Source organism: Dama dama, chromosome 1 (genome assembly GCF_033118175.1).
Source record: "Dama dama isolate Ldn47 chromosome 1, ASM3311817v1, whole genome shotgun sequence".
NCBI lineage: Eukaryota > Metazoa > Chordata > Mammalia > Artiodactyla > Cervidae > Dama > Dama dama.
In genome coordinates, this window is record NC_083681.1 from 64,145,011 (window position 1) to 64,164,274 (window position 19,264).

The 19,264-nt window shown below is 35.7% G+C and overlaps 1 protein-coding gene across 2 annotated transcripts in view; it reads left to right on the top strand.

Annotated features, from left to right (window-relative positions):
• Positions 1–19,010, top strand: part of PDHX (pyruvate dehydrogenase complex component X) — a 71,474-nt gene extending 52,464 nt beyond the window's left edge. For both annotated transcript variants that reach the window (XM_061151824.1, XM_061151832.1), the window contains exons 6-11: positions 2,429–2,603; positions 4,160–4,307; positions 8,685–8,743; positions 10,077–10,235; positions 15,194–15,258; positions 17,865–19,010. In XM_061151824.1, coding sequence (XP_061007807.1) covers positions 2,429–2,603; positions 4,160–4,307; positions 8,685–8,743; positions 10,077–10,235; positions 15,194–15,258; positions 17,865–18,123 — 865 coding nt within the window. In that variant the 3' untranslated portion in view covers positions 18,124–19,010. The remainder of the gene's footprint in view (positions 1–2,428; positions 2,604–4,159; positions 4,308–8,684; positions 8,744–10,076; positions 10,236–15,193; positions 15,259–17,864) is intronic.
• Positions 19,011–19,264: the final 254 nt, after the last annotated feature.

Below are 19,264 nucleotides of genomic sequence, written 5' to 3' on the forward strand. Positions count from 1 at the left end.
TGGCATACTCTGCATAGATACTAGAAAAGTAGTGGAAAATACAGAGGCTTTGGAGTTGGTCATACCAAGGTTTGGTCCCAGCCCTGGCAGCTCCTAGCTGCCTGCCTCTTCAGCTTCTTCTGTAAAGCTTCTCCGCTGTGTTCGTTGCACTCCTTCTACACTGGGCTTTGTCTGTTCTGAGAAGCCCTAATTTCCCTGCCTTTGCACTTGGCTGTTCTCTGCCTCGAAACATGCTTTTCCCAGCTATTCTTGAGACTTGTTCCTTCATGTCCTTCACAGAAATAATATGTCCTCAGGCCTTCCCTGACTACCCTGTTTTAAAATAACACCTCCTCTCACCCATGACTTTCAACCTCATTACTCTGCTTTATTTTCTTCACTTACTATCTTATTCATTTGTTTACTTGATTAACGTGTGACTCTCCTATAGAATAACGCTCCTTGGTGTGACGAGTCCATGTATTTTCAACACCTAGGATAATAGTAGGTGCTTGACAAGTACTGACTTAGAAATGGAATGGAAGCTGTTTGTTCTAGTTTTTATTGGAGCATAGTGGATTTACAGTACTGTGTTAGATTCAGGTGTACACCAAGGTCAGTCAGTTAGACATACACACATATCTAGTTTTTTTTTAGACTCCTTTCCCACATAGTCCGTTACAGTAGAGTTCCCTGTGCTATAACCTCTTTGAACCTACTTACTTATATATAGATTGGGAGTAATATCCTCTCATATGGGTGGTGTAGGGTTACGTAATTAACATAACCACACTACCTACACAGGAGGCTCATTTTTCCACTTTTATTCCCTCTTTCCTAACCTAAAGGTCGAGGATGATTTGAAATTTCTTTATCAGTCTGACCGCTTATCTTAAATGTCAACTCTTTAACTTTGAAGCAAGTAAGTTACTTGCACTTAATGTTCATGTATCCCTTTCTGGACCTGATATAAAAAGAATGGACTCTCCTTCCTTAAAAATGTGCATGTACACTTCGGGAGATCCCTCCCATGATGTCCCCCAGGCTGGAGCATTCCTATCTGTGTCACTTTTCTATTGCTGCATGACAAATTGCAACAAACTTAGTAGCTGTTTAAAACAACACCTACTTACTGTCTGACAGTGCTGTGGATCAGAAATCCTGACCCAGCATGGCTGGGGTTCTGAACCATGGTCTCACAAGACTGAAATCAAGGTGTCAGCCAGGAGTAGGGTCTCATCTGCAGGTTGGAGCCCTCTTCCAGGCTCACATGGTTGTTAGCAGAATTCAGGTCATTGGGTAGTAGAACTCTTACCCTTGTTTATTTGCTAGCTCTCATCCAGGGATTGCCCTCACCTCTTGGAGGCCTCCTTCAGATCTTTTCTATGTGGTCATCTCCATAGACGGTTCCTAAATGCCTGTTTGTTTCTCCAAGGCAAATAAAAGAATTTTTCTCCATTCAGATTTCTTTTAGGAATTTTCTCTTCCTTTTAAAGAATTTACCTGATATGTCTGAACCTTGGATAGGTTGCCTTTTGATTAATTCAGTGTCACTGATTTAGGACCTTAAGGATATGTCGACAAAATCCATCACTTTGTCCTCAAAGGCAACCTAATCATGGGAGTGACATCCATCATGTTCACAGGCCCAGCTACATTCAAGAGAGATGATGTGGGATGTATACACCAGGAACAGCAATATTGGGCTGTCTCAGAGTTAACACTCTTCCTACCATGTGATAATACCAGATCACTAACTGCATTTAAGAAATTTCAGAAATATAATTTGCCTTTGGATTTGTATCACCCTCAAGTCATTTTTAGATTATGTAAAATCTTTTTTATTTAAAAAAAATTAGATTTAAAACATTTTTAATGTAAGACATTTTTAAGTACTTTTGAATTGTCAGATTAAAATTTTCAAAAAAGCTGTTTTGTATAAGGAAATACATGACTTTATGCCGCTATAACTTAGAATGGATTAAGAGCTTGACATGGTAGTCTAATTATATCCTTTTAATAAACAAAGACACCTTTGTTTTGCAGAATAATACAAAGGCAAATCTGTTACTCGTTTAGTTATTTTTCATTCTAAATGCTTTTATGGGTCAGATTTATTACATTAGATTGTGCTGATAGCATTTGAGCATAATTTTAAGTGGTATGATTTCATGGCCATAAATAGTTGAATTTGCACCAATACTTCCTAATGAAAGTCATAAGTACAATAAGCTGAACACTCTCTGAATGCTATGTGAAAATTATTTCACAAGTACCAAGAATGAGGGTATGGCTTACTTTATGAATTGCTCATCTGCCAAAAGACACCTCCCTCCCGAAAAAAATACTCATTTCCTCTATCTTCCCTTCACATGTAGCCTCCATTTTCTGAACCTTCTTATAGTCCTGGTTGCTAATCATGGTTATCTAACTCCCTTCTTATCTCCAGGGATGCTGTCAAACTGGTCCAGTTGAAACAGACGGGCAAGATCACTGAACCCAGACCCACCCCAGCCCTGCCAACCACTCCCACAGCGCCTTTGCCCCCACAGGCTGCAGCCACTCCATCTTATCCCCGGCCGATGATCCCTCCTGTATCCACTCCCGGACAACCTAATGTAGAGGTAATGTCATCTGAATAGATTTTTATTTTTCAGATTTAACTGAGAGAAAAAATAAGAACCATTACTCTTAACATGTAATGGGTTCTTTTACTAGTCTGTTATGAGCTACTAGTAGTAGCTCAAAGTGATAAAGACAGAAACACTCTGTTTTGCACATTTCTGTAAACAAAATTTGCTTATACAGTGCTAACTTCCAAATAGAATTATGATTCAATTTAAATTTGCCACAAGTTCCACAGTGTACGTGCCATGTATCTGCCCTATAATAATGATACTTTCCATGTCTTTTTTCCTTGGGTGTGCTACTAGTTACCAATAGCTGACAGCAGCTCCCTTCTGTGGATATGTTTTATTTTTTGACTAACAGTGTTGATAGGCTTACAGTGAAAAACCTGTAGAAATTGTATAGCTAGTTGTTCTCTCCCTCTTGGATACATGCCCTTTTCTGTTTTCAAATTACTCCGTTTTACCTCTCTGTCTCCCTTTGTTAGTACCTTTTATGTCATTTGCTTCCCATCAGAAGAAATGCAGGATAATCATGTTTGTTTAAAGTTGAATGGGCACTGAAAAAAATAAACCTACAATGCCTTTTCTGATGGAGAAATATATTCAAATGTAATATTGTCAAAGAATTAGAAACAGTACAAGTTTCATGAGAAACAGATTTTTGAAATGTATGTTAATGATTCATGTCTACATACACAGCAGTTTATGAGTAATCAAATCTTATTTCTTTAAAAAATAAGTTATTCAAATTTGGCAGATAAACTTTAAAATTCTTTCAGTATATAAACATTATTTATTTTATTTGATCAAGTGTTTTGCTAGCATAAAATGTTTGATTCTCTTAGAAAGCATTTGTAAAAAAAAATCAGCTGTACTTTTGACTTTTTTTTATTATCCTAAGTGATTGTAATCCTGCCCCAGAATGACAGACAAAAAAGAAATTAGCCATAATTTAAGGCCCATCATGTTTTTGTTAGAGGTTCAAGGAACAGAATTGAAAAGCAACAGTAAAGTTATAGGAAGACTTTCTCATCTCATTCATACTTTATGAGTTTATTGAAAATAAGATCTCATGTGATTTGTTTTATTCTTAATGACAAACCAAAATAGAAATAATTTGGGAGATTATCTAGTATTTTGGATTATCTTTTTCTCATGTATGCCATTTTAATAAGTAAGAATTCCCTGTAGTTGTTTTGTTGATATATTGATTGCTTTGAGTTTTAAGAAGTGATGTTTGTAACAAAAGCTACTTACAAGCTTATAGGTAATATCTCGGTAAGCACACCCATTAGGGGATTATTTATGATTTGGTATGTTTCCTTTATTTTTTTTAAGAAAGTGTGGTCTTTATTCCTGACAGCCACTTTTGGCTGGGCTGTGTCTTCATTGCAGCTCAAGATCTCTCTGTTGTGGCGCACAGGCTTTCCTGTATTAAACTTTATTTTCTTAAGTTAGGTCATTGAGATCAGATTTCAGTTATACAGTTTATTTGCTTGTTTTTTTCAGTTCTGTTTATGATTTAATGAACATGTTATCATTCTTTGCAGGGCACATTCACTGAAATCCCAGCTAGCAATATTAGAAGGGTTATTGCCAAGAGATTAACTGAATCTAAAAGTACTATACCTCATGCATATGCTACTACTGACTGTGACCTTGGAGCTGTCCTAAAAGCTAGACAAAATCTGGTCAAAGGTTAGTAAAACTGAGTTTATTTAATGTCATAAACATGCTAAACTATTATGATATCCTTTGTTTATAAAATGTACATTGTGTATCTTCTTACTTCAGTTTCATCATCTGGGCATATTTTAGTATTAGAAAAGAATTCTCTTTTCCTATAAGAAATAAATTGATTCCATAGTATTGAATACATCATACTTTTTGGAATATCTGAAGAAGCAATTCTTAACATTTTAGAACATAAAAATATCCAAAACTGATTTAAGAATATTTTAAAGATATCTTAAGATATCACTCTTCTTTATATGTTTTAATTTTTAGTTCATATTTAAAATGTACTTTCATGGTATTAAATTTGTATTGTTTCTCTCCCAAATCAACTAAAACTAAGGTTGCTGAGAGACATAAACTTTTTAGTGTAAACTAATGTTATTTTCTGTGTTTTTGATAGTAGTCATTCTTATGGGTGTATCTCCTTCATTTTTGAAAGATATTTTTGCTGGGTGTAGAATTTTAAATAAACAGGTATGGTTTTTTAATTTTGTTTTTGTTTTTTCAGTAATTTTAAAGATATCATTCTATTATCTTCTGACTTACAGAATATTGGCTGCCATTCTTTTTCTTTGTTATCCTATATATGTGATGTTTTAGCAATATGACTGTTACGTGCTTAAAGATTTTTATTTCCCTTTTTCTTTTTGACCTATTGCATTTATCCTGTCTGGGTTTCTCTTAGCTTATCTGTTTTGTGGTTTGTGTCTTTAATTAATTTTGAAAACTTCTAGATACAGTTATTTGTAACTATATCTTCTGCTTCATATTTTTTTCTCCTTTGAGCTCTAATTATAAACATATATAAACAATTATAGACATATAATTATAGACATAATTCTAAAGCTTAGATATAACCTCAGTTCCCTACTGGGCTCAAGAAAGTTACGATTTTGTAGTTTATCTTGCTTTTCCTCTCACCCTATTCAGATGGGCACAGCTTTCTCTTACGGCTTTCTACATCCTAAATGAAAGCAGGACTGGTAAATCAGTTTAGGTATGGACTTTCAAACCTGACAGATTCTAACAGTCCAAGGAACCAAATGGAAAGCTATTTTAGACAGAGTGATCAATAGTCAGAAAGTTAACCCTGGAAGCTCCCCTTGGTCTCAAATCAAACTTGCTTAGTTTTGTATGACGTAGAGGTTATTGTGGAAATAATTTTCCTAGTTCCTTCCTCTCATGAGATAGGAAGCAGTACTATTTCAGTGGAGATATGGATTCATATAGTATCTGCATTGCCCAGATGTGGTTTTTCCTTTCAATTAGGGATTTTCTGTTGAGTCTTCAAAGAGCCCACATTATCCATGCATCTCTACTCCTCTTTCTTATATGAAGTTACAATCTATAACATTCTATAAGCATGTTTCACACTTTGTTTTGTAACAATATGCAAATGAGAGTATTTGATATTCCCTCACAGTGTATGTCCCACTCAGTTCAGTTCAGTTGCTCAGTAGGGTCCGACTCTTTGAGACCTCATGGACTATAGCACATCAGGCCTCCCTGTCCATCACCAGCTCCTGGAGTTTACTCAAACTCATGTTCATTGAGTCGGTGATGCCATCCAACCATCTCATCCTCTGTCTTCCCCTTCTCCTTCTGCCTTCAGTCTTTCCCAGCATCAGGGTCTTTTCCAATGCATCAGTTCTTCACGTTAGGTGGCCAAAGTATTGGAGTTTCAGTTTCAGCATCAGTCCTTCGAATGAATATTCAGGACTGATTTCCTTTAGGATGGACTGGTTTGATCTCCTTGCAGTCCAAGGGACTCTCAAGAGTCTTCTCCATCACCACAGTTCAGGAGCATCAATTCTTTGGCACTCAGCTTTCTTTATAGTCCAACTCTCACATCCATACATGACCACTGGAAAAACCATAGCTTTGACTAGATGGACGTTTATTGGCAAAGTAATGTCTCTTTTTAATATGCTGATTAGGTTGGTCATAGCTTTTCTTCCAAGGAGCAAGAGTCTTAATTTCATGGCTGCAGTCACTGTCTGCAGTGATTTTGGAGCCCAAAAAAATGAAGTCTGTCACTGTTTCCATTTTTTCCCCACCTATTTGCCATGAAGTGATGGGACCAGATGCCATGATCTTAGTTTTCTGAATGTTGAGTTTTAAGCCAACTTTTTCACTCTCCTCTTTTCACTTTCATCAAGAGGCTCTTGAGTTCTTCACTTTCTGCCCTAAGGGTGGTGTCATCTGCATATCTGAGGTTATTGATATTTCTCCCGGCAATCTTTTTTTCTTTTTTTTTTTCTAGTTCTACCACTTTATTGCTACCAACCCATCTCCCTCCACCCTCGTGCACACATGCTCAGTCATGTAACCCCATGGACTGCAGCCCGCCAGGCTCCTCTGTCTATGGACTTTTCCAGGCAAGAATACTGGAGTGGGTTGCCATTTCCTCCTCCATCTCCCGGCAATCTTGATTCCATTTTGTTTCAAACAGTCTGGCATTTCACATGATGTACTCTGCAAATAAGTTAAATAAGCAGGGTGACAGTATACAGCCTTGACATACTCCTTTCCCAATTTGGAACCAATCTGTTGTTCCATGTCCAGTTCTAACTGTTGTTTCTTGACCTGCATACAGATTTCTCAAGAGGCAGGTCAGGTGGTGTGGTATTCCCATCTCTTTAAGAATTTTCCAGTTATGTCTTACTCTGTTCTTAATAAAATGTTAGCAATGGTATCCTTTCTATATGTTTGAAAGGAATTTGGGGAAAACATCTTTCCACATACTAGATTTGGGATGCCTATCAGAAATATAAGTGAAAATGTCATGTGAGAAAGTGTGTGTTTGAGACTGAAACTCCAGATACAGAAGGATTTACAATAGAATTTGAAGGACTCATTGTCATATAAATGGTATCTGACTGAAAGAGAGTGAACAGATTGTGGAATAAAACCAGGAGAGTCTGTAACACAGATACCAGAAAGAGAACGTGTTTCAAGATGAAGAAAGTGGTGAAATATAGGAGTATGATAAGGGTGGGGAATCATGTGAAGACTGCCCACTAGGGCCCTAGATTTGGAAATCATCAGCTGGTAGGTGATTTGGGAAGTCTTCACTGGGGACACTTATGAATAATAGGTAAAGTGGGAAGGATGCTGAGATACATGAGAGATAAGCACAGTGAGTTGATAAAAGTCTCTCAGCACTGGAAATCCATTTATTTTTCTGCTCCTAAAGGAGTTTTAAACAAAGATGTCTGTATTTCTGGAAATCTGAATTATAAGAGCTGTGTATTAGAAAAGCAGCTGACAGTTACTGTGACAGTTTGGCAGTACTTTGGTTTATGGTAATACATCTAATCCCTTTCTGAAATCTTAGCATGCCTTTGGAATGAACTGTTGTTCATGTAAAATTCCATGATACTATAGTAACTGGATTTGTGTATCCTCCACATACCATGACTAGATATTGATCTTAAAGTCTTTTTCTAGAAGCCCATGCAATAAAGAATCAAATATAGTTTCCATTTTCCAACACTTTCATACACACTGCTAAAGCAGAGGTATAAACCCAATGCTTTTGTTATGATCAGCCCTTTGGGAAGGGAGGGGACCCCAGCTTTATCTTAAAATCATTATGTATACTGGAAGAACATTGATTTAATTGAATTAACCATAAAACTAGTGAGAGACCTCATATCATTCATTGCATTAGGATCCATGCCAGCATTGCTTCATCTTTGGCATTTACTATGTCCTGTTTGGTTAAACTAAAAAGCAGCTCTTATTTAATGTAGTAATTTAAAATTTTTTCATTTCATGCCTTGTTAGTAAAAAGAAATTTCTGAAAACTCCACCCCCCTGCCCGTGTGTGTGTGTGTGTGTGTGTGTGTGTTTATATATATACTTATTTTTTTAAGGTGATTGTTCAATATAATCAGTATATTATAAAGAGTACACAGGATACAGACATTTGAAAAGGATTTGGAAGAAAATGAATCGTCTTGTAAACTTCCTGACTATACATGCTGTGGAAACACCATTTTTCTTTTTAGAGACACAGGACTTGCTTCTTTTTTTTTCTGATTATGGTTGTCATGTATCTTTCAAGTACTTGTGTATGATATCTGAGCAATTTAAAAGAATTGTAATCAGGACTAGGAGTAAACATTTACATTCATGGTTAATATTATTTATCCAAGACCTCATATAACACAGTTTTTTCTACTCAAGGAAACCTTATGACTAAGCAAACAAAGACCTGTAGTATTTTTTTGCCTTTGTTTGTCAGTACAGTTCATAATTTAAGTTTGAAATCATAATTGTTCATTTTAAAGTTTTATTTTAATATTAACTATCATATGCTTATTTTTCTTTCAGATGACATTAAAGTATCAGTAAACGATTTTATTATCAAGGCAGCAGCTGTTACACTTAAAGTAAGTAGTAAAGTCCATACAATTTTGGCTTCTAAAGTAGTCTCTAATTTTTGGGGTCAGACATTCTTCATTTGTGAGGATTTGTTTTGATTTATTTTCTTCTTTCATTTCATTATTATCTGTGAAGAATTTAAAATCCTCTGGGGGTTGAGACTTTATTATTTGGACATAGTGGCATTGTTGGATAAAAGAGTTGAGCCTTGAAAGATGGAAAAGTGAAATGAGTAGTTGAACAGTGATGAAATGGAAATCAGTGTAGCATAACTGAGAGAAACCTAAGTGAAAATTCATCTTAGGAGAGTGGTCAGGAGTAAAATTAGAGAGATTGGGTGGAATCAAATTGTGGATTGCTGTCCTTAAATGACATGCTGGGAGGCTTGGATGAAACTTGGCAGAAAGCAATGAATTTTTGAAAAGAAATTAGTTGTTGATATCCATTTTCAGCATCATTTTCTCTTGTGATAGTTGACAATATTATCAATACACACTGTTTCCAGGCATTTGGTAATTTCTTCTGTTTTTTTTCATCCTCAGTGTAGTTGTGTGTATATTAAATATGTACATGCTCATATATAGTATATGTTGCTGTTTTAGTTGCTAAGTCATGTCTGGCTCTTAGCGACCCAATGGACTGTAGCCTGCCAGACTCCTCTGTCCATGGGATTTCCCAGGCAAGAATACTGGAGTGAGTTGCTACATTACCATTTCCTTCTCCAGGGATCTTCCTGACCCAGGGATCAAACCCATGTCTCCTTCATTAGCAGGCAGATTCTTTACCCTGAGCCACCGGCAAAGCCCCATATATAGTTTGTAGCATATGTTAATGAAACCTAGGAAATCTCTCTTAAATAGGAAGTCATTTATTAAGGGTCTGCTAATATCTCCCAGGGCTCCACTAAGAAGTCAGGTTTCTTTATGCCACAGGAATAATTCGGTTGAATGTCACTACCCCTCTACCCTCTTCTCTTCTCCTCCAAGTCATGTCAGTCATCATATGAGGCAGGAAGGCTCACAAATATTAAATACTCCCTAGCAATTAGGTTTAAGAAAAAAAGTCTTTTTCTTAACCATGATATAAAGAGATCAAAACATGTATAAATCATCAGAATTTCCTTACGCTTGCTTCAAAAAAGATAGTGTTTATTCTTCCCAAACATAAAAGTTATTTAATATAGAAGTCCAAACCACTTTTTTCAAATCAAATTTTTCTTTCTTTCCTTCAGTCTAGCTATATTCACTTTAAAAAATGCATAACATTAGTTATTTTTCTCTAATAACCTTAGTCTAAAGCTCCTTGTTGAATAACATGTGTTTTTCTACTTGTGCCTTCTAGCAAATGCCTAGTGTTAATGCAAGCTGGGATGGAGAGGGTGCAAAGCAACTGCCCTGTATTGACATTTCAGTGGCTGTGGCAACAGATAGAGGTCTAATTACACCAGTCATAAAAGATGCTGCTGCTAAGGGTCTACAGGAGATTGCTGACTCTGTAAAGGTAGGTCTTAAGCGATACTATACTCGCAAAATGTTGGAATTTACTTTCTGGAAAAGACTTGACATGATCTGGTCACACTGTGAGATAGATATGTGTGTGTGTGTATGTGTGTGTGTGAGAGAGAGAGAAAGCTAGAGAGATTTTTGGTATTTTGAAATGATTATCAATTATGCATATATGTTTTTAAGTTTTGATCCAAATACAACCCATTTTAAGATTATTTTGCATTCAAACATTCAGAAATAACATGCATATTTAGGGCCAGCTGCATTCAAGCTACAGATGACTGCTTCATTTCCCAAAATCCATAATTTGACCCTAAATATGATATTTTAGATAGATTTTAAAGTTAAAGCTGAAAGTGTATTTTTATTAAAGTGCTCACTTTTCACAGCACTTTATTCTTAAAAGTTTATTCATTTCCTCTCTAGGGTTGAGACCGCTGAAAGTACTTAGTATTCCAGAAGCAAAATTTTTGTTTTTTTCCCCTGGGCTCTAATATGTAAGAATCAGCTCTCACCAAAATTACTGCATTGAATAGGCAGGAACATACACAATAGGTCAGCTTTGACAGCCTCAATTAATTTCCAAGGGTAATTTTTGGCAGAAGTATCCCAGGGCTTGAGGGTGTTACCTTTGAAAATTTCATTCATTTAGATAAGTGATTCTTTTTCCATTTATCAAGGATAAATGGATGAATAAATAAATAAATTATATATATATATATATATATATATGTAAAACAAGTTATAAGGGGGATTAAAAAGTAGAATGTAAGACTTCTTTATGGAGCTGTATGTAGACCTACTTATCCCAGATAAATAAATGAATGGAAAGTGAAAGTTGCTCAGTCATGCCCAACTCTGCAACCCATGGAATTCTCCAGGCCAGAATACTAGAGTGGGTAGCCTTTCCCTTCTCCAGGGGATCTTCCCAACCCAGGGGTGGAACCCAGGTCTCCTGCATTGCAAACAGATTCTTTACCAGCTGAGCCACCAGGGAAGCCCAAGAATACTAGAGCGGGTAGCCTATCCCTTCTCCAGCAGATCTTCCCAACCCAGGGCTTGAACGAGGGTCTCCTGCATTGCAGGCGGATTCTTTACCAGCTGAGCTCCCAGTGAAGCCCCAATGAATGGAAGGTAATCTAATTTAAAATGCATAGTCTTGGATCTTGAATTAAATATAATTAAAGGTGACCTTAGTGGAATTTGCATACTTAGATCTTTTTCCCTCCTCTTTGGAAAGATTTGCAGAGTGTTTATATATATAAAAAAGGAACTTTTTTTAAATTGAACGGTGGTATTCAAAAGTTAAAGTAATAAAGGTTGGATTACTTAGATGCTGCACACCTTTTTTTCATGAACAGTTTTCAGCAGCAGTGAAATACATGTAATTTTAGTGTTTTTGTGGTGTTCATATGAGATTAGATTAAACAGAGTTAGAATTTCCTTTAACTATAGGTGGCTCAGATGGTAAAGCATCTGTCTACAATGCAGGAGACCTGGGTTCGATACCTGGGTCTGGAAGATCCCCTGGAGAAGGAAATGGCAACTCATTCCAGTACTCTTGCCTGGAAAATCCCATGGACGGAGGAGCCTGGTAGGCTACAGTCCATGGGGTCACAAAGAATTGGACACGACTGAGCGACTCCACTTCCACTTATAGAGTTAAAAATTAACTGTTACAGGGAAGTTTCTTTGATTCTAACCAGTTTATCAATTTTAGTCCTATAATATGATTCTTAAAGCAGCTATGTTAGCATTCGCTGTTCCTTGCATCCTAAAAGAAACTAAGTTGAGGTGGTGAGGAAGCGGTGTCACACTGCCTCCCAGCAGTGGGAAGGGCCCTCCCAGCCCTTGGGAATATCCCAGGGTTTCTGGTGATCCTTGAGCATTTCCTGTAACTCCCAGCAGCTCCTGGGTCTGTTCGCTCTGGCTACTTGTCTGAGCTTCCCATTCTGCCTGCCTCTCTCCCACTTCAAGGTCGGTGATTAACACTCCACTAGGGCTTCCGTCATAGCTCAGTTGGTAAAGAATCTGCCTGCAGTGCAGGAGACCCCGGTTCGATTCCTGGGTCAGGAATATCCCCTGGAGAAGGGATAGGCTACCCACTCTAGTATTCTGGCCTGGAGAATTTCATGGACTCTATAGTCCGTGGGGTCTCTAAGAGTCGGACACGACTGAGACTTATCACTACCTTATCTTATCTTATAATGTACCAGACAGTAGGCTAAGCACTTCACTCACTCTCAATAGCTTTATATCATAGTTGGAACCTTAACTTCAAATTGAAGAAACTGAGATTTAGCACAAACTTTAAGAAATTTGCCCACAGTGTTGCATCTAGAAAGCACTAGAAGTTGTTTGTTTAAACCCAGGCATTTCTCAGTTTAGATGCCACTTTGTTAGGCCTTCTGTGGCTTCCATAGCTAAGGTAGGTTCCTAAATAAACAATTACCCTGTTTATTGTCTTTGTATGGTTTATAAGTCTTTGACTTTACCTTGTTTATTTATTTGTTGACCCCTGTATGTTCCGGACACTCTGATGTTGACTGTCTTGTTCATTGCCGTATATCTAATTCTGGATGGTGCTTAGAAGATACTAGTTGCTCAGTGAATTTATTTAAAAAAAAGTTTTCAGTAAAAACTATTCTGTTGGAAGTAGTTTTTCAAGGAATTTGTTAGACTGTGACTGTCTACCCATGGATTCCAAGTTAAGAATGCCTGCTCTAAGTACTTCTTGATGCTTAAGAATCTCAAGGTTTTCAGTGTGTGGGACTGAAGGCCTGCCTCAGCAAAGTTCAGGTTTATATTTCCTAAATAAAGTAATACAGTAACAAGGCTTAAATTCCATGCTATTCTTCATTAATTACAATAGTTTTAAGAGACAGAAGCAAAGTTTACCTCATTAGTAGCCAGTAAATTTTTTGAATGAATTAGTAAGGCATGTGATATATTTTGGGCTTCCCTGGTGGCTTAGCAGTAAAGAATCCTCCTGCAATGCAGCAGACACGGGTTCGATCCCTGAGTTGGGAAGATCCCCTGAAGAAGGGCATGGCAACCCACTCCAGTATTCTTGCCAGGAGAATCCACTTGGACAGAAGAGCCTGGTGGACTACAATCCATAGGGTCACAAAGAGTCAGACATGACTGAAGCAAATTAGCATGCATGCAGGAGGTAATTTTAGAAATAGTTGCTAGTTAGCTTGTATTATGTCCTGTCAACTTGATGGTTCAAGGAACACGTGCTTTGGTTTTTAAGTTCACATTAACGGGAAATCCCAATGAGAATTAGTTACTTTTAGAACCAGTGATCCTCATCAGAATCTATCCTTACTTCGTGCTGTCTCTTGAGTTCATTGATATGAATATCCTACTGGTATGTTTTGGGTTTATAGAGATTTTTTTAAAGTATATTATGTATGCTGCAGTCTTTTTTTTTTTTTTTAATAATAAATGTTTTTTGTTTCTTTTAGCCTGGTAACTCATCAGGATGTGCTGTGATCATGTGCCTTTAGAGAAAAGCTTTTAAAGTTCATATGATATGTGCTTGTTGTTCAGATCATGTGAAGTTATATTGCTTAAGACAGGAAAAAAGATTGTTCTATTTTTGGTATTCTAAGTACAAGTCTAAATTCATCTCTTAATTTTTCATTCCAGATCTATATAGTTTTGTAAGTAACTATATGCTAATAATATAAATCTGTAATTGATGCATTTGGCAGTAAGTCACAATGAGATCATTTTTAGATTTTTAAAGAATGTTTTATTTTTCAAAAATTCAATCATCTATGATTTAAAATTAAATAGTTATCAGTGATAATTATAAATATACCTTTGTTATCTATATAATACATCATATTGAATAAGCCCTAGATTTGTATCATCTACCCAATGACAATAGCTTCATTTATCCCTACTCTCTAAAATAATTCTTTATTATTCATATGCAATGATTCAGTCTATGTCCCCTTGCTTTTGAAGCATTGAAAAATAAAAATTAAGAGAAGTATGATTAATTGCAAGTACAAGTAGAGGAAAATTCAACTGCTTTTCGGTCTCAGAGTGTTATCTGTCTTTCCCTCTGTAAGTTTTTAGACATCAGCTTTAGGGTGATATGAAATGACTACACTTTTACATCCATTGTAGCAGCGTAGAATAGACTAGCTCATTCCAGAAATGCTTTAGCTATAGGATCAAAAACAACAACAAAAAGTCCATTTTCTAGGGCTTTGTCATTCCACTTCTGAGAAATCATATGAAATAATTCAAAAGAAACAAATTAACCAAATTATCTGACTAGGAAAATGACTGAATTGTGGCAGATGCAATCTTTAGAATGTTAAACAGACATTTAAAAAATCAGTTATAAGGAGTAACAACACTGAAGCTGCTTATAATATTGTGAAGTAAATATAAAATTCTGTTTTTTTTAACAACTATTTGAAATTAGTCTGTTATGGGTAAAAGAGAAGCAAATGCTGAAAGATGAAAATTGATGTGCTGGTTTTGAGATTGTTGCCATTGAATACTTTATTTAAAAGGTACTAGATTAACAAAAAGGGCTCTTCTAATACTTCGTCTTGCAAGAAAAAAAGTTTATAGGCAAAGCAGAAAGTTGCATTGTATGTATAAAGAACAGTGAAACATTCTGCATAGCATACAAGATAATTCCAATATTTGAACAGTTTTTAAAGGGAGATGATTTTTCTAGAGTTTTGATTCACAGATTTATAGCTTCTTGGATTAACTGTGCTCTAACTTACTCATTTTTAAGTGTGTTAGAGAAAATTATACATATATAATTTTAAAATGTATATGTACATGTATATGTACGTATACTCTCATAAAGTCAAGGCCTATCAAAGATGAGAGTGTACCCTATAAAAATATTTAAAGTGACAAAATCAGCTATATAATGTAGTATTGGTTATCATGCTCTGTTTATATTTTTCTCAGGCTCTATCAAAGAAAGCCAGAGATGGAAAATTGTTACCTGAAGAATATCAAGGAGGATCTTTTAGGTAAAATTTAAACTCTTAATTATTGGCAACATGAAACAGACATAAGATTTATAAAGTACTTGTCAACCTGTTTTATTTTCTGAAACTTTTAAAAATTTAAGCTAAATATCGTACTTTAGACAAGAGAATATGTGAAAATGTTCTTCAGACTAGTTAAGCTTTCGTATCAAAGCTAGTAGAAAGCCATTAGGGTTAGCTGGTTAGCCCATTCAGATGTTCATAGAATGACATTCAGGTTCTGACATATAGTAAGTAGGTTTATAAACCTCAACTATTTTTTTTTCTACTTGTGATTTATTTTAAGGTCCGTTGGGGTTAGGTCCCTCAGGGTAAAATATTAACACTGTGACTCTTGAGTTATCATCAGCTCTATTCTTGCTTAAGTGTAACGTACATACAGTAAGGTACACTGAATGTAGCTGGAATGTTTTACAAAGTGAAGAAATCTGTGTAACCGACCAAAGCGAGACTATGAACATTACCTCCATGTCATAAGCCTCCCTTTATCCCTCCTAATTCTGACCCCCTAGAGGGTAACCACAATTCTGAAAGTTATTACCAATGTTTTTGTTTTGCCAACTTTGTTCTTTATATAAATACATATTCTTCAGTGTCTGACTTCTTTCATTTAGCATTAATGTCTGTGAGATGAACTATGTTGTGTGAAAGTCATTTACTTATTATTGCACTGTAGCATTTTGTAGTATTCTGTATAAATACGCTAGTGTCCATTTCACTATTGGTGGGCATTTGTGTTGTTTACAGTTTAGTGCTCTTACAAATGCTGGTGCTGATGCCATGAACATTCTTATCAGTGTCTTATTGTGGTTATATATATGTATTTTTTTTTTTTTTATAAACCTGAAAGTAGAATTGCTGGGTTTATATCTTTACTAGATTCTGCCAGATAGCTTTTCAAAATGGTTCTACCATTTTTTGCTTCCATCAACAGTGTATGAGAATTTTTGTTGCTTCGTATTCTTGTTAACTCTTGGTATTATTAGGTTTTAGTGAGTCTTGGGGTTGTAGCCCACCAGGCTCCTCTGTCCAGGGGATTCTCCAGGCAAGAATACTGAAGTGGGTTGCCATGCCCTCCTCCAGGGAATCTTCCCGACCCAGGGATTGAACCTGTGTCTCATACATCTCCTGCTTTGGCAGGCAGGTTCTTTACCACTGACACCACCTGGGAAGCCCAAGGGAAATGAAAATTAATGATGTTGAATACTGTCTTCATTTATCTGTCAGCCATTTGGGTATCTGGTTACTTATCAGGTAAAACACCTGCTGAAGTTTGTGACTGTTTTTTAAAATGTTTTATAGGAGTTTCTTTTTCCCGATACACAGGCTTTTTAGGATATATATTGTTTCAAATACTTTTCCCACTTTGTACCTTGCCTTTGAAACTTTTCTGATGGTGTTTTTTAATGAACAGAAGTTCTGAGTTAATAAAATCCTATTTATCAGTATTTTTCTTTGTTGTTAGTACTTTTTTTTTTCCTACTAGGAATTATTGTCTATCCCAGATTCATGAAGTTTTATTCTTCTGTGTTATCTTCAGAGCTTTATAATTTCTCTCATGTAGATTACTATCTATCTGAAATCAGATTTTGTCTGTGATATGGAGGTAAAGGTCAAAGTTCTCTTTTTTCCCCCATCTGGATAATTAATTGACTAAATGTCAGTTATTGATACCATTACTACCCTATAGCATTGAGAAGGTAACCATGTTTGGTTCTTTTCTGTATTCTATCTCCTTTTCAGTTGGTCTGTTTGTCCTTTGCTTGCTTAATACAAACTAACTATAATTTTTGATCTATGACAGTGAAAGTCTTCCAGTTTTGTTCACCATCAAGATTGTCTTTCCTGGCTTTATATTTCCAAATAAATTTTTAAATCAGCTTGTCTTTTTTCATACACACATGGCAGTGATCTTGCTGGGATTTTGTTGGGATAGCACTGAATTGTTTGATCGATTTAAGTTTAGGGAGAATTGACATCCTTATAGCATTGAGTCTTCCAGTGAATGAACATGGTATAAACCATTGTTCACTTAGTTCTTTGATTTCTTTCAGCTCTGTTTTGTAATTTTTTGTTTAGGGATCATATATATGTTTTATTAGATTTAGATTTTTTTATACTATTATAAATGGTATTATTTTAGTTTTTTCTAATGAAAGCAACTTGTATATAGATACAGATTTTTACATTGACTTATCTAGTGGTTTAACTAAATTCACTTATCTTACTCGTTTATCTGTAGATGCTTAGATTTTCTTTGTACACAGTCAGTTCATCTGCCAACAAAGTTTTATTTCTTTTTTCTAACCCTTATACTCTTCTATTTCCTTTTTTTTTTACTATTTCTTTTTCTTGCCATCTTTCTCTGCCTGGGGTTTACAGTTCAATGCTGAATATATGTTTATATTAGATACAGTATTTGTGTGTTGTTACCTGGTTTCTTTTTGATACTATAGTAAATGGTATTCTTTGTCTTTGGTCTTTGAATAACTGGGCACAGTTTTTCAGCAAAGTAAAAATGTATGACTCAGGGAAAGGGTTCTTTGGTTAAAGACATACTGCCTTCAGAGCTTTTTGTTTTCCCCTAGTATTTCCAACTTGGGGATGTTTGGCATCGATGAATTTACTGCCGTGATCAACCCTCCTCAGGCCTGCATTTTGGCTGTAGGGAGATTCCGACCTGTGCTGAAGCTCACTCAGGATGAAGAGGGGAATGCCCAGCTGCAGCAGCGTCAGCTCATAACGGTCACCATGTCCAGTGACAGCCGGGTGGTAGACGATGAACTGGCCACCAGGTTTCTGGAAAGTTTTAAAGCAAACCTGGAGAATCCTCTCCGACTTGCCTGATCCTCAAAGATAAGAAGTTGGTCTTTGGCTTAGTTAATTGTATTGCTGTTACTGAGAAACATACACTATAGGAAAACAATTAGGTATTTAAGTATGAAGTGGATGAAATGTGTATTTATTTAAGGTGAAGGAGTTTGACCTGAGTTGTCTTCATTTTCATTTGGGTTTGATGTTATGGAAGTAAATAACAAACTGTAACTAATAGAAGAATGAAAACATTTGGTTAGTCACATGCATTTTTAGTTTAACCACTGGTGCTGTACTAAAGGAATGTTAAACTAGATGTAAATTAAATTAGTGTTTGGCTCCGTGGAGCATTTTAGGATATTTGAGGATGTATGATAAACTGTAAAATCAAAAAATTTTAGAACTCTACCTTAACTGTGTTGGAATTAGAAGTGGTCTTCAAAGAGATACCCATTATTGTAGCAGTGGGACCTCATTTTTACAAGCACTGCTCTAGATATACTTGAACAATTTAATATGTACAGAAGTTTATTCTGGATACTAGTAAATAAATAAGAATTGCACTGCATTAGGGGTTGTGGCAACATTATTGAATTTTTTATGTATATAAAGCCATATGTTTTAAAGTTGTTTTTATCCATCTTATTTTACACTTCCATGACACTGTGAACTTAAGAAGAATTTTTTAAAAAATTAAAGATGAAGAAAGAGACCAAAATACTTGTTTTGATAATGAGTTATAGTTAAAATATCTAAAACTTCAGAAATAAACTGCTCGCTCACCTTCGTACTGAGTTGGAATATATTAAAATGAATCATGTGATTTCCTGCCAAACAATTTAGTGTTGATTTGAACACAATGTGTTAATACATTTTAATCAAGTTTATATTATGCAATAAAATATAAGAAAATATAAAAATTTCTATTGTATTTTAAACGTTAGGGCACAGAAGTTTAGTACCTTGAAATAGATTAGTAATTTCCCTGGAATGGCTTCAACGAGATCCTACAGAAGGAGAGAGGGAATTTAAAATTACAGTTAATCCTTGAACAACCCAAGGTAGGTAATTATGGCCCATGCAGTTGAAAATCGGTGTTTAAGTTTACAGTCGATCCTCGTATCCCTGGTTCTGCATCCGGGAATTCAACCAAATGGGGATTGGGTAGTACTAT